Here is a 15590-nt window from a genome sequence, read left to right on the forward strand (position 1 = left end):
TTTGTGACACTTGGAGGTCAAGTGAACATGTTATTGCTTTTCACTGTGCAAAACTGAGATTTGGAGATGCTTCTTTCTTCTGCCTGAATTTGTTCTTTTCTAATGATGCGATTTATGTTTGTTTTATTTTATTACTCCGAGTACCACAACCTGCAGATAATTTTGTGTTTAGTCTGATTAAATCAATACTGAGTACTTCAGTAGCCCTTTTTTTTGTTGTTGTTTTTTTTACTAAATATTTTTTTGCCCTTACCTCAGTGAGTTTTAGAATGACTATTTTTTTACTTCTGCCTGAGTAAAATTGTGTTAAGTAAGTGCTATACTTATGTGAGTCCTGGCGATTTTCATTTTTGCATGTCTTAGTAATTAGAGTCCAAGTTGAACTTAGTGGTGTGAATGTGGCAAAAAAAAAAAATTATCTCCCCTAAACTCACCATCCTCACATTAAAAACGCAGTGGTGGCTGTATCATGCTGTACATTTCTTCAAGAAAGTTGGATGGAGATAAATACAAGGCAATTTTATATAGCAAAGTCACTAAACATATAGAGTTACAAAGGACTGGTTTACATCAAAACGTATTCTTACGTCGGAATTAGTCAGTCAAAGTCCAACTTGAAAATTGATGAGGATACACTCTGCATCCTGTCTGACTGAGTTTGAATTTTTCTGGAAAAAAATAGCAAGCTGAAATGTCAGACTGTATATTCAAGGCTGTTGGAGACAAACCCTACAGGATTTATAGCTTAACTTTTGTCTTTAATGATGCAGTCCTCTAGAGAACTTCAGACCTCTCTGACATGTCCTGCAAGAGACAAAGTGAGGCAGACAGAGAGAAAGAGCTGGAGATGAATAAAATGTACAGATAGCCCTGAATCTGATGTTTCACTCCATGGCCGCAGCGTTAAACCACCTTGTCCTCCACACATTAAAGCACGATTAGGACAGTTTCACTTAAAAAATAAATAAATAAATAAAAAGATTTAAAAACTGTTAAACAGTCGCTATTATAGTGTCCCTCGTTCACACAAACCTACTCCTAATGCCACTTCCGCCATTAAAAGCTCTGGCAGTGCTGCACGTGCCCATTAGCAAGCGCTAAATAACTGTTAACAATGTATTACTCAGACTCCCCTGTGCAGTCACTTGTAGGCTGCGCCGATTTTCCCTTCAAAGCTCCCAGCTAATTATGTTAAAGGTTTTAATAACTGGCCTATTGGGTTACGCCTTCCTCCACGGTGATGTTACGTGTGCTGCTCTTTGATTGGCTTAATGGCCCTCGTGGTAAATGTCACGAGGCCACGGCGCACCTGCTTAATGCTACCGCGTTGAAGTAATCAGTATAGGGCCGTCAAAAATGGATCATTTGGAGGGAAAGCGAGTAAGAATAAATTATTAACCAAGAAGTCTACGTCGGAACAATCTGTAGCAGCAGAACTGCTATGAGCGAAAAAGGATTCATAAATATGCGACACAAATGGCCACTTATAAGAGTTATAAGTAGGGTAGGAATGGTTGCTTCGATCTTACTGTCTTGGTCTTGGTAGGTTGACAGTGCAGTCAGTGTTTATAATCTGTGAAAAAGAAACAGGGATCCTTTTACCAAATCTTTACGCCAAATCACTGGAGAGACGCTACGCAGAAAGTTAAATCAAGAATAGCGACAGGACAATATCACCAGTTACTTCGTATTCTTTTAAATGTATATTTTTTGATGAATATATAAACACTGTTAATTATACAAATTAAGGTTTAGTATAATTAACTAAACTTTAATTATACTCGAGTGTAACTAACAGACCAGATTCAGGAGACGCGCCATATTTTTGAAGCGATCAAATATTAGTTGCTTATAATTATTTTTTATTAGACAAAATGAAAACAGAATTCTGGACTAATTTCATATATTTTATTTTTATTTCAATTTATTTATTTATTCATTTATTTATTTAAGTTTCTCCAAATATTCAAGTTTCTCCACAAAAATATTACAAAGTCCTTCGCTTAATATTTGCCAATGAATACACAGTTTGCATTTGTTTAATTTGATCAAAAGGTTATAGAGCAGTAAAAATAATAAACCAAATAAACAGTCTAGTCCACCATGTGCGATATATAAAAAAATTGGAGAATGTAAAATATAGGTCATTAACATGAATTATATTTCGGTTAAGCAGCACATTTGGTAACAAGTCAGTTTGGTTAGAATTTAGTTAAGATGTGGCTTAGCTAATATATTTGTTATTCTCGTGAGCTGTGATGTTGTGGTCTGTGTGTGTGTGTGTGGTTTTATGACTTGGCATACAAAATTTGTGAAAGTTGAAGCTTTTAATAAGACTCATAACGTCGCTGTGTTGTAATAATTTCTTTCTGTATCCAGCTTTAGCATAGCAACATGCTAATGCTAATGTCAAACGTCCTGGCTAACTTACTTCCTACAATGTTACCTTCGGGTGGATGAACCTGCTGATACATTAATATGAAATAGTATCATTTCCATACTCAAATATTATTTTTAGTAAAATTCTTAAATTAATTTTGCTCCAAATTGGATTTTAATCGGGTTTTTTTTTTTTTTTTGTAATTTAAATATAATTTACATACATTTTTACCTAATCTAACGGTCAATCAGCTACTGAAAATAGATTATTTCCATTAAGAAATATTTATTACTTTGACCCAAATTAATGGTTTAATAGAAAACACCGTTCGTTTAAAAGCTGTAAAAAAATAAAAAATAAAAAAAAAATTAAATCTACTTTTTTTTGTTCCTGCACAGACCCCAGATATTTTATTTTACTTATTTTTTACAGTGTAAGCAATTTCATTTTTGAATCGAAATTTAACTTAATAGGAAACGACTCTTGAAGCACTAATCCTAGATTTGTTTTCAAACGCCCATGGGATGAAAAGCACTATAATCCCCGCGGATTGTGAGCACGGGGCTTCTCCTTGACGTCCCACTCATTTAGTTTTAATTTATGCCAACAAACGTGGCCGGACGTGCTGTTTATTTAAGCAGGACGTGAGCGGGGCAACGACGGGGGTGGACTTTTAGCTGACCGAGCCCAACTGAGCGGAAAGGAAAATAATCTGATCCTGATGTAAATGGTGATATTTCAGATTGTTGAACTCCACCATCTTTGTAGGCTGTGACAAGTTAACAGGTTGGTCAGCGGCCTCGAGAGCTCTGCGGTGTGTTAGGGGTGAATCTCACCGGGAAGTCCACGCATGTGCACTGGCTGCACCCACACCGCGGGCGGTCCTCGCGACGTCTCTGTTTTCTTCACACATAGCGCAGCACGCGCATAAACAGGGGGCCTTCATAAAAACAAACAAGAAAACTAAATAAACTAAAACAGGACCTCTAGAAAAAAGGCACTTTTTTTTATCAGTTTGACCTTAACTTGATGAATGATTGCATCTTATTTTATACTATTATTATTTTTTATTTTGCTTTCACACAACGGCGGCAATTAGTTTAACTGATTGCTTAGCTACCGGAATAAAACATTTAGCGCTAAGCAAGTCACATTTTTTTAAAAAATTCACACTAATGACATGAGTGCTTAAAATTTACCTTGATAAAAATGTTCGTAACAATATTTTATTTCCGTTGACATTTCTAAACCCAACAGCTTACATTACTATTCAATAACCTTTTTTTGTGTGGCGTCTTTAAAATTAAGACGATTCGTTCATCTGGTTTGAACTGCTAAAAATGTTTTACAGTTAAGGTGTAAAACCTTTCTCAATAGTAACAAAGGTTTCCGAGTATTCATACGCATTAACTACGCCAGGGTAAGAAACTGAGCTTTCCATCCAGTCTGACTTTATTAACCCTACAAATCTGGATTCAAACACGATTTCTTTTTTTCTTTTGCTTCATAAGGTACACTGTCGCCAGCAAAAGTCTTGTGACTCAAATCCATTCATCCATCCATCCGTCCATCCATCCATCCATCTTTTGTACACCCTTATCCCTTAGTGGGGTCGGGAGGTTGACTCAAATCCACTGAAATATATTATGTTATATTATCAGCGTGTAAACATTATTTAACATTACATTTACAATCTTAAGATGCTATTTTAAACAGCTAATATCGCAATAGTATAACTTTTTGGTTTTATTTTGCTCACACTCATGTTTTTCTTGACGCAGGTATTTCGTTTAGTCAGTTTGTTCATTATTATTATTATTATTATTATTATTATTATTGTTGTTATTATTATTATTATTACCCATCTTTCCGACATCTATACAACATTTTACCTGCAGGTTGCCTGGGGGGCTTGTGCCTTTCTCCAGCTGTAATTGAGGGATGGGCGGGATACAAACTAATAATAATAATAATAATAATAATAATAATAATAATAATAATAATAATAATAATAATAATAATAATAATAATAAATAACTCTCGACATAATTAAAGACAAAAGCAGCAGTAATCTTTGTCCGGATTCATTTCTTTGCACTTGAACCCCACATATATTCCGTCATTTTGTGCTTATCGTTGTTCACATCGAGTATATTTGCTTAGTTACACCGCGGTTTGTAAGGCAGAAACAATGCACACATTTATCATTTAACTATTATGTTCTGTTAACAAGGGTCGACGACACTTGCGTGCTGATATAAAATCGTAAAATGTAATTTTTCCAACATGGAGGAAATGCTGCAGTCAACTGGGAATAACATCCCTAAATATCTTATCTGCATATTATAACAATGTGTCGTTTTTTTGCAATTGTTTTACTTTCTATTAGCAGGCCTGCTGCATGTACAAAACGAGTTTGGGTTGCGAGAAACGCTCCTGAGGTGAGGTCGGTGCCAATCACAAGTAGAGAGCACCGTGCTGGAGGTACTAATGGTCAGATATGCAAAGCATGTCGGGTCGCAGTGTGAAAATGCGCGCAATGCCCCCGGAGGGACGCTCCTGGAGCTCTCTCCTCCGCCTGAGGACATGATTCATTCACCGGCTCCGCTTTGACCACAAAAGGCGGCACGAGCGGCCCCCACAGCGGGCGGGACGGGGGGAAAGGTCCGGGAGCCCGAAATCGCTCGTGATTGGTTGCCCTACTCTGGGATTGACAGCTCCCTCTCTCCGGAGCGCCTCTAAGCTCGACTGTTGACACTTCCCCCCGCACCCCGACCCAAAAAAAAAAAAAGTCAGCACTTAACCTATACGGATAACGGAGACACTGTCACAGCTCTGGTCCCTCTCCTGTTTCTCGGTACAAGACCGAGACAAACTGTCCTCCACCGACGGCCGCGGGGTGGAGAGCCTCTGTAGATGTCTGTGTCTGAGTTTGAACTTTTCTCACTTTCCCCGCAAGTTCGCCACGCCGTTTGTGCCTCGCCCTGCTGCCCACGAGACGGAGAGGAGCATGGCCGAGAAGCGGAGGTCCCCGTGCGCGCTGAGCGTCAAGGCGCACGCCTTCTCGGTGGAGGCGTTGATCGGGGCGGAAAAGCGACGCAGGACGAGCGGGGAGGATGTTGCGGCGTCCCCGGGCGGCTACGAGGGTGGAAACGATGTTTCGGATTTAACCGGGAGTCCAGCGCTGAGAGGCGGCAGAGCGTGCAGCAGCGACCGGGGCAGTGAGGCTGAATGTACAAGCGACGGATCCCGTAAGCTAATAATAATAATAATAATAATAATAATAATAATAATAATAATAATAATAATAATAATGTGTAAAATAATTATTTAACAGTAGGTTGCAGATGATGTCATTTCAGTCCTGGTTTCAACAGAAAACAGGGGCAGAAACGTAAACATATACCACTTGTCACACTTCTAAATATGAGAATGCGATCACTCCACTGGCCTAGTAAACAGAAGTTCAGTGTGTGACTAATGCGAGAGGGTTTATGGGATATGCAGCTATCATAAACACGCCAATTAGCAGCGTATAAAGACGGGACAATGCGATGGAAAGAATAGTGCAGGACTGCGGGAAGCAGAAACCGACTGACAAATGGGGGGATCTGGAGTGTGCAGAGAGGTTAACGTGGGCTTGGCTGCTTATCGAGCCAATGTCTAAACTGCGTAAATTCGCACCACTCAGACAGACCTGGGTTGGTTACGTGCAAATAATGCCAGGAGTAAACACAGTAAACACATGCTGCCATAAAAAATATAGCAGCATGAAACATATGGAAAGCCACTGGCCCACAATTTGGATACAGTTATCTCCCTTACTGCAATAGTTTGAATTCATATAATATAATATAATATAATATAATATAATATAATATAATATAATATAATATCAAAATTATTTTGTTATCCTGTGTTTTCAGTCACTTCTGCAACTTTTTTTAATCTACAAGAAAAAAAAAAGCTAGCTTATGGGGTGGCACATAATAACCCTTTCCGGTTGTAAAGTTGTTTTCTTTTTACTGTAATCTTGTAAGTGCGTAATGCCTGACTTTGGGTGAGTGATGCTAACCGACCAAATCGTGTCAAAAAAAAAAAAAGAAAGAAAGAAAGAAAGAAAGAAAGAAAAAGAAAAAACTCTTGCCCTCGTTCCGGTTGTAGCAGAGAGCGAGGACGCCCTGCTGGAGAGCCCGCAGCCCGCATCCACGCTGTGCGCCGCGGCGCCCGGAGCCGGCAGCGGAGAGGAGACCCGCGTGGAGCTGCAGGGGTCGGACCTGTGGAAGAGGTTCCACGAGATCGGCACGGAGATGATCATCACCAAGGCCGGACGGTGAGAACGGGAGATGTGGTGGGAAAGAACTGAAGCAGGTCAATTAACTCTGAAGATTAACAGCTGCATCTGGTGCTCTAATTGACAGAAGACGTAAAATGTAAAAAAAAAAAAAAAAAGATAATTGTGCGTATTTTACAGCAAAACTGTAAGATACGTTACAATCAAATAATTATTTATCCAAATAGTATTGTTTTAAACATAAAACCTAAATATTTTTTGTTGTATCATTAAAGAAATTTAATAGTAAATTTTAGCTTTTATTTAGAAAGTCAGAAAAAGTGGCCTAGAGAAGTTACAACGATAAAAACATTATTATTATTTGGGTTATTATTATTATTATTATTATTATTATTAATAATAATAATAATAATAATAATAATAATAATAATAATAATAATATAAGAAAGAGAAGAAGAGTGCTATTATCAAAATAAAAGTAAATCAAAATAAAAGTAAAATGTTTTGCTTTTCCACGCAGGCGGATGTTCCCCGCCATGCGTGTGAAGATTACGGGCCTGGATCCCCATCAGCAGTATTACATTGCCATGGATATAATCCCGGTGGACAACAAGCGATACAGGTAACGAACCGACCCAACACGCGGCCCTCGCACGCAGCAGGAACCCGTGTGATCCCATAATGAAGCCTTCAGTCGGTCATGGCAATTGAGGCTGCAGTACATAAGTAGTTTTAATTTAGACTCCTTGTAAAACGAATCATGGGGACAAATCAAAGATTTTTCAGCTGTGCAGAACAGGTCCATCTCTCTCTCTCTCTCACTCTCTCTCTCTCTCTCTTCCTGTTCGTGTCTCGCTACAAATGGCGCTTGGCAGCAGGGTTTTGTCACGGCGGTTTTGCCGTCCCTTTTGGAAAGAGGTCCTTTTGGACGCCTCACCTCTCTAACCCGGAGGGTCAAACCAACAAAAGTCCTTATGAAGCGCAGCCGGCGCGGCCAAGGCTTTGCGTGTTACTGGCTCTGCCATTCCAGACTTTCACAAGCCGTTTATGTGTGAATACACTTTTAGCTGCGTGCTGGAGTGATGAGTGAAATCTTGGAAGACGAGTTCCTAACAGAGTCTGAAAAAGGGCACTGGAGCAGCGCCGGAGAAACGCAGACCTCTCTCTGCTCGGTCACATTTTGTTCTTACTGTAATTGTTCTTAATATTATGAAGAGAGCAGGATGCAGTCTGCAAGTTAGGTTATATATATATTTATAATTTTATTTTTTAATTTGGAATGTTTAGCTTAGTAGGTGTTCAGTTTCCATCATGCACTTTTTTTCTTTTATTGATAAAACACTTGTTTTATCTCAATTCCACCAATTTATTCCAGTCATTTATTACAGTTAGTAATATCACCAGAAACCTTTATTGATGCCAGAAGGAAATTATGTCAGATGTACATTTGGAATATTAAAACACATGGATAGAATAATAACAGAAGAGGAAAAACCTGGTAATAATAAGTTGATATGAATAAAAAAATAAGGTTCTTCAACTGGATCCAATGACCGTGTTGAGTAAATGTCATATTTTAAGTTAGCAATATTGTACAAAACATGGCAAGTTTTCAAGCAACACTATTAAGTCTGACGTTGTACAATTTGAGGCAGAAAAAATAATCACGTGGCATTCTTTAATGTGATTTCATGGAATGGTTTTTGTCAGCCATATTGCATCAAGCTGTTAACTTTACAGCGTTTCATTGTTTGTTTTAGTTTCTCGCAAGATTAAAAGTAAAATAAATATTAAATCAGCTGCACAGGCAGTTACATGCCCTAAAATAAATTATTTTAAAAAATGTGATGTGATTAAATCTGTGCAGCAATTAGTAATGAATGCCAAAGTCTTTGAATTTGGCAACATGTGGTGGGGGGAAAAGAATATACTGGAAATGGACAGTGTGATTAAAATGTGTGTTTCATGTGTTTGAATTGTGAAGGTACGTGTATCACAGCTCCAAGTGGATGGTAGCGGGAAACGCCGACTCCCCCGTTCCCCCCAGGGTGTACATCCACCCGGACTCTCCGGCCTCAGGAGAAACTTGGATGCGTCAAGTTGTCAGCTTTGACAAGCTCAAGCTGACCAACAATGAGCTGGACGACCAGGGACATGTACGTGTCCACGCCTTATTTTTCAGAGGACCGCAAATTTTGCTACGGTCTGCAATATGCCTAAATGCAGCTGGAGAGTGTTTTTATTTTTAAGGAAAAAAAAAATATTACCAGTCAAACTCTGGATAATTTCATTCTCACCTCATTTTTTATTGTTGTCAGAAAGACAAAGTCTTCCTTTTCTCTGTTTTTGCTCAGATTATTCTGCACTCCATGCACAAATACCAACCCCGGGTCCACGTCATCCACAAGGAGTTTGGAGAGGAGTTATCTCCGGTGAGAGCCATCCCCATGGGGGAGGGAACGCGCACCTTCTCCTTCCCCGAGACTGTCTTCACCACCGTCACGGCGTATCAGAACCAGCAGGTACGAACCACATCCGCACTAGCATCAGATCCTACACAGGTTGGCACTCAAGTGACCGATGAAATCTGAAAATGCACTTTGAAGTTTCACACGACAGTGTTCGATGAAAAGCAACAACATCAGCCACTTGTATTGACTAAAATGTAACCTTGGTAACCAATCTGGTGTTATATGAGATTCTCATTGAATGGCAGCCATCCATATTTTTGCATATTTCAAGCAAAGAGATAGAAGAAAAAACAGCTAATGTTAGCCATGCTTTTCAGGCAAACATGTCTTGTACAGATTCTTAGACCATTTGGCTTTCTGCTTTTTATAGAGTAGAAACAAGTTGATATTAATATGAGTTAATGATGATTAGCAAGGCTGCCTGCTCAGGTCGCTATCCGCAGTTGGCTGCTTTAAGAGAGAGTTCAGATTCTTTGAAGTGATGTTTTGTTGTGGTGCTATAGATAACAGTTCCCTTAGCTTACCTGTAGCAGACAGATGCTATATTGCTGTGAGCATATAGAAAAATGAATAAATCCTGAGAACTGTGGAAGGCTAACATCTAGTCAGACAGATTTCCTGTCATACTTAATAACTAATGTCCATCAATCTGGCTTATCGGCTGATTGTGAGTCCAGGAAACCTGGGAGAAGCACTGGAGCTCACCATCTCTAATGCTGTTGCACAAATGACAGGCTGGAACAAAACCCCAGGAGTTTACAAGCCAATTGGTGAACTTACAGCAGACTGAAGTGATTCACACAACAGGCAGCCTCAACCACCCTAAATTTAGCATAGCAACAAGAATGTTGTTGGGCTGAGAAACAGCGACAGTGAAAGTGTGGACGGTTAATAGCTGCTAACGGGTATAAACGTTTGCAGTCCGAGATGCTTTATTTATTACACTAAAACCAACTAAAATCTTGATCTGTCTAAATAGCCATTAGAGTACCACCACTTAGAGGACATAGATTTCTGCAAATCCACTGCAACCTGGCTAATAGTGAGGAAACCTTTACTCATAATACAGAATATCAGTCCAAAACACCCAAACTCTTACTTTAAAATAGCTGACCAGATGTGTGTACTGTTAGCTTAAAAAGAGCAGTAGTCTGCACACTTTCACCCCTTTTTCTTCCTTCACAACTGAAAATATTTCCAAAGTGCTAAACTTGGTTTTATTGCAAAACATAGCAAAATGTAGTAGTAGCCGTCTTCCAGCCAGCTGACTGGCAATGTGCAGCATCAGGTGTAGGAGGGACATTTCTATAGCTTACTCTGTTGTCTGTAAAGCTTGCAAAAACTAAACTCTGAATTAAAGCCGTAGGAAGTGTGTTTAGCACTTATAACAATAAATTCCCTTTTTGGTTGTTGCTTAAAATAAATAAAAATGAGGGAAAGAGATTGCTGTCGTCTAGTTGTTTAATTTTTAAATTTTTTTTTTTTTTTTGAGAGTGTGTAACCAATTGTTGAGAACGGTGTTTGGACTCTCTACATGCTGTCCAGCACAGAGAAAGTTTTTAAGCGTGAGGGTTAGCTGAAGTGGGTCAGCTCTGAAGTCAGAACATGTTGGCGACGCCTATAAAAGTCCCTCCTGATCCGGGTCACGGAGTTGGACCTTAAACACCACCCACAGTCTGATCAGGCCCCTTTGTTGCTCCACGCAGATGCATAACTTTAAAAAAAAAATATATCTTCTCTGCCAGAAAAATTTCCTTAGAAGAATAAATGTATTTATTTTCAGAGCTGACTGAATGATTACAGAGAGAGAAATGATTTTGGTTGTTTAAAAAGAGAGAAAAAAAATTCATTACACAGTTTATATTATCGTAGACAGATTTTCAAGGAAATAATTAGAGTTGTGTTTTGTTTTTCAGATTACAAGGCTGAAAATTGACAGAAACCCATTTGCCAAAGGCTTCAGAGACTCTGGCAGAAACCGGTGAGTTTATTTTAACCTCAGAGATTTGCACACTATTTAGTCCATTAGGAGGTGGATGAGGGTGGGTGGAGGGGTATGACATGCATGACTGCGTTCTGTTCTGGCTTTGTCAGATTCTTCTTGTTCCTTTTTCATTCCGATTTCACAGAAAGAAAAGTTATGCATATCTTTATTTTATTATTATTATTTTTAAATTTTTTTTTGTTTCAAACAAAAACCATTCAGGCTCGCACCAGATTTGTCCTAAGCAGCAGCAAAAGCGATGCACCGCCCGACCTTAAGAGCGCGCAACACATTTTTTTTCAGGGCTAGCCGTCGCGTTATCTGAAATGAGATGTAATTTTGACAAAGATGCATGCATGTTTTCCGACGGGAAAAAGCAAACTTTAGCTGCAAAACTTAATGGAGCGTCGGATTCCAGCTGACCTCAACGCGGAATAATAAAACTGCAGAGTGTCCCGAGGAAAATCTGTATAAACACATTTTCTAAACATATATAAACACTGCATTAAAACAACACGGCAGTAAAACTCCAGCAGTCTCTCCAAACAGCCACTCCCCGGAGGCCTCGCAGAAATCATTAGAGAGGAGGAGAAGGGAAAAGGAGAGGCAATGTGTGAGACCGAAAATTGGAGCGGGTGGAAAGGTAGAGAACAGCGAGCTGGATAACCCAGAGACCTTGGCGGCTGACCCTATAAAAGTTGAACTCAGGGAGGTTGTGGGGGGCAAAAAAGGGGGAAAAAAACCCTCCCCTTAAATATTACAGGAAGACTTAAGCAGTTTGCTAAATAAACTTCGGCTCTGATAGGCTGCTTTGGAGCTCACAGAACCGCTCCGGGCAGCTTGTCTAAATTATCACCGAGGCTACAACCCTGTGTGGGATGGAGTGGGGTTGAGGGGTGGTGGTGGTGGTGGGGGGAGTACTTTTATCCTCTTGCTAACGAGCGGTAACAGAGCACTCGCATTACACCACCACAGCAACCCTCTGCCCCACCTAGAGGGAGGGAGCCTCAGATTGAGGAGGAGAGGAGGGGGTGAAGGGGAGTCCCACCTCATAAATCGCTGCTGCGGCTTCCTGCTCCTTCGTCTTGATTCGCCCGTAAAAGCCGTGTGAAAGCAATTACCTCCAAGCACCCGACGGGCAGCAGCCAATCGCAGTGTGGCGTTTATGTTCCTCATTACCTAGCGTCTCCATGGAGATGCCAAGGGAGGCCTCACGGGCGACTAAAGATGGCCGCCAGGTGGTTGGCATGTAGCATGACCTATAGCTAAGACGGTTGGCGCGGGGGGGCTGGTGGAGGTGTTTCTGTTAAAAGGGGGCGTTTTGTCTGTGTTGCAGGATGGGCTTGGAGGCGTTGGTGGAGTCCTACGCGTTCTGGCGTCCGTCTCTGAGAACACTCACGTTTGAGGACATCCCTGGGATGGCCAAGCAAGGTAATGGCAACGAACAGTGTGCTCCACAGCAACAAGAAAAGTCCAGTCTGAATCACCCAGAACAGCTCATAAGTAGTTGTACAGACAGTAGGGGTTAGACAGCTGTTCACAGCACTTCAGTGTTTGTCACAAACTTCGAGATGTGTAATAGGGTTATATGCAACCTGCACAAAGTAGCTCATAATTGGGAAAATTATTAGAAGGAAAAACAAGGTTTCCCTCAGAAAACTTGCTAAGCCCAGTGGTTGGGTGCCAGGGCAGTCATTCATCCAGCGGAGCGTCGTGTTTGTGAATTAAAAATGTTTAAAGTTGACAAAAAATTGGAAAATATCACTTGACAGTTATGTGTCATTGAGATATTGGATGATTAATACCTGAACACCAACTATAAAGTCTTAAAAAAGACTTAAATAAATAAGCAATGCTTAGCCTGTTGGGGGCTCAAGTAAAGCCTGGTGGCCCGCCAGCTTTCATCATGAATGTATTTGTATGCAGGAACCAGCAGCAGAAACCTGGAGACTGGAAGTCTCTCCTTTAAATTGACTGTTTGCCAAAACACCTGAGCTGTAATCGGATTTTGGTTCCTCCTTAGGAATCCCAGGAACTCACGGAGGAGTTGGAACATCATCTCATCTCCTCTCCACATCCCCGTGCTCGTCGCCTTTCCAGGTTTGCCCTCTCAGCCCTCCGGACTACAGCTGTAGTCGGCCCACACACCCCCTCCACTGCTACGGCAACGCCCCTGAGCCGTTCCCCCCTCCCAGAGGTCCATCCAGCTACGAAGGTGAAGGATTCCGCTCCCTCGCCCTCCCTGCGGCTCAGCTGGGCTACCTATCCAACCCCGCCCCGCAGGGCTACGCTGGTCTGCGCCTCCACACACCACCCTACAGCCTGTATGGCTACACATTCCCCCCCTCGCCACGTCTCGCTGCCAGCCCCGACAAGATGGCCACCGCCACCACCGCCAGCCACCAGAGTCCGTTTCACGGCTCGTCTCCCAGCGGGACTTTAACGGACAGCCTCGGCGTGCTCGGCGGAGGACAGCAGGGCTTCCTGTTTGACTCCCGGACTTTAGGAGTGGCAGGTAGCCAGCCGGGAGGTGGTGCATCACAGGTCACAGCCCATATGGGATGAATTTAACCAGGAAAAGCTGGTTACACCCTGCTGCGGGTGCAAGTGTCTTTTGGTCCAGAGCATTCTATGAATTGAGTTCCCATGTACCTGACCTGAGAAGAAGGACAGATCAAATAAACACACGAACGTCTCAAAGTTTTATTTGAGGAATGTTTCCTATCTTGTGAGTGCGGTTCTTGTAAGTTACATGTACAGCGCAAGGAGGAGTGTGTGAGGAAATGACACACGGACGGGGCTAAATCTGGGCAGGTCCAGAGAATCAAAGCGAGCACTTCAATTTCCTGACAGGAAGCCCCCCCAACACATTAACCGTAGACCTTTTCACCACAGTTACTTTCAAGACAGAGCTTGAAGGGTGCAGGCGGACTGAGATCGGGGGGTTAACGTTTCATCTGCCACTTGCACATCTCTGAACCAGACGTGAAATCACTGTGACCAACAGAGGGGGAGGAATCGCTCTGTGTTTATTGGTTGACGGGAATCTGGGAGGGGCTACAGTAGCGTCTTATCTGGTTGACTTCGGTTGAACTTGTGTGTAAACTTCCTTGACGAAGCGCGGAGCCCCTTCTGGTTTGCGCCACTTGCAAAACAAGAACCATCACTTCATTTGTTAAAATATTTGTTTCCTTCCTTTTTATGTCTTTGTTTTGTTTTGTTTGCACCAACCACTGTGTAGAAGACCTAATGATGCCCACACAGCTCTCTCTGTTGTTAGACTGAACTGCTAAAATGCCACACGCCTGAGTTTGTACTGACACACACTACAGGCAGGGCTCTTTCACGACTTGGACTAAAGAACACACCAAAGCCTTTCTTTCTTCTTTTTCTTCTTCTTCTTCTTCTTCTTCTTCTTCTCCTTCTTCTTCTTCTTCTTATCCAACATCTGGGGCTTGATAAATGTTAACAGGATGACATCATGCTGATGAGATCTCCCTGTTTTGGACTAAACTGTTGTAAAAAGACACATAACAAACTAATTTGCTTACTCTCCATCTGGTCAGGACAGACGCCCGCTCGGTTCAGCTCTTTGAAAACACGGGTTTCCCGGAGAAAGAGCCACCTCCACGTGGAGGAGGGCGGATGGATGAGCAGACATGTTTACAAAGAGCCTTCACACTTAAAAAAAAAACAAAAAAAAACAGGAGAAAAAAAATCAACAATGCACCTGTTTTTGCTCTTCAGAGTGGGTCAGGTGCACGGACGTCCACCTTTAAACTTGACCCACACGCTTTTCTTTGAAGTCAAACCACGGACAGCCTGCGGAGGGCGACACGATTTGTGATCTTTTTCAAGCCAAAATAAAATTATATCTGTTAATATGACGATGTTTGCAGCTTTTCTCTTTCACATAACCGCGTGTGGTTTTATTGACACGGATGAGTTAAATCCGTCACAGGCCATTTAAGAAGAAAACATGTACCTTGGCCGAAAAAGCAAAAAACGGAGCACCAGCAGCATAAAGCAGATAAGAAACCACGAATGAGCACAAAGAGAGAGAGAGACAGAGAGAGAGAAATATATCCATATTATTTTTTTTACTGTACAACGGTCATGTAAGCTAATACCTTAAAGTATGCAGAAGTTACTACTCACTTGAGAGAGGGTGTGCGGTAAATGTTGATGTGGGTGGGAAAGTGTGGATACGAGTGTATTTATGTGTGTAGCAACAGGTGGCGGAGTTGTCAGTGACTGTGTGACCTTATCGTCTCAGAGTTCACGTGGATCCCTGAGAACTGACACCCCGCTTCTGCACGTGCACGAGCCGACAAAGTCAGACTCGACCGTAGAAACCTGCATGGACTGAGGTTACTTCCATTATCTGTGGACATCCGTTTTCAAGCCTGATTTTTCGGTCCATTCCTCTGTAGCTCCGGTTGTGTGTTTGGAGTCGCTGTC

The 15590-nt window shown here is 41.6% G+C and overlaps 1 protein-coding gene across 1 annotated transcript; it reads left to right on the forward strand.

Moving 5' to 3' along the window:
* Positions 1-4750: 4750 nt before the first annotated feature.
* On the forward strand, positions 4751-15016 carry tbx18 (T-box transcription factor 18). The gene is made up of 8 exons (XM_014969540.2): positions 4751-5631; positions 6545-6713; positions 7195-7296; positions 8659-8830; positions 9029-9196; positions 11062-11126; positions 12466-12560; positions 13153-15016. Exons 1-8 carry the CDS (start codon positions 5391-5393, stop codon positions 13692-13694), a joined length of 1554 nt encoding a protein of 517 aa, XP_014825026.1. The 5' UTR covers positions 4751-5390; the 3' UTR covers positions 13695-15016.
* Positions 15017-15590: the final 574 nt, after the last annotated feature.

Source organism: Poecilia mexicana, unplaced genomic scaffold, assembly GCF_051168715.1.
Source record: "Poecilia mexicana isolate PSO_F unplaced genomic scaffold, ASM5116871v1 scaffold_21, whole genome shotgun sequence".
Lineage (NCBI taxonomy): Eukaryota > Metazoa > Chordata > Actinopteri > Cyprinodontiformes > Poeciliidae > Poecilia > Poecilia mexicana.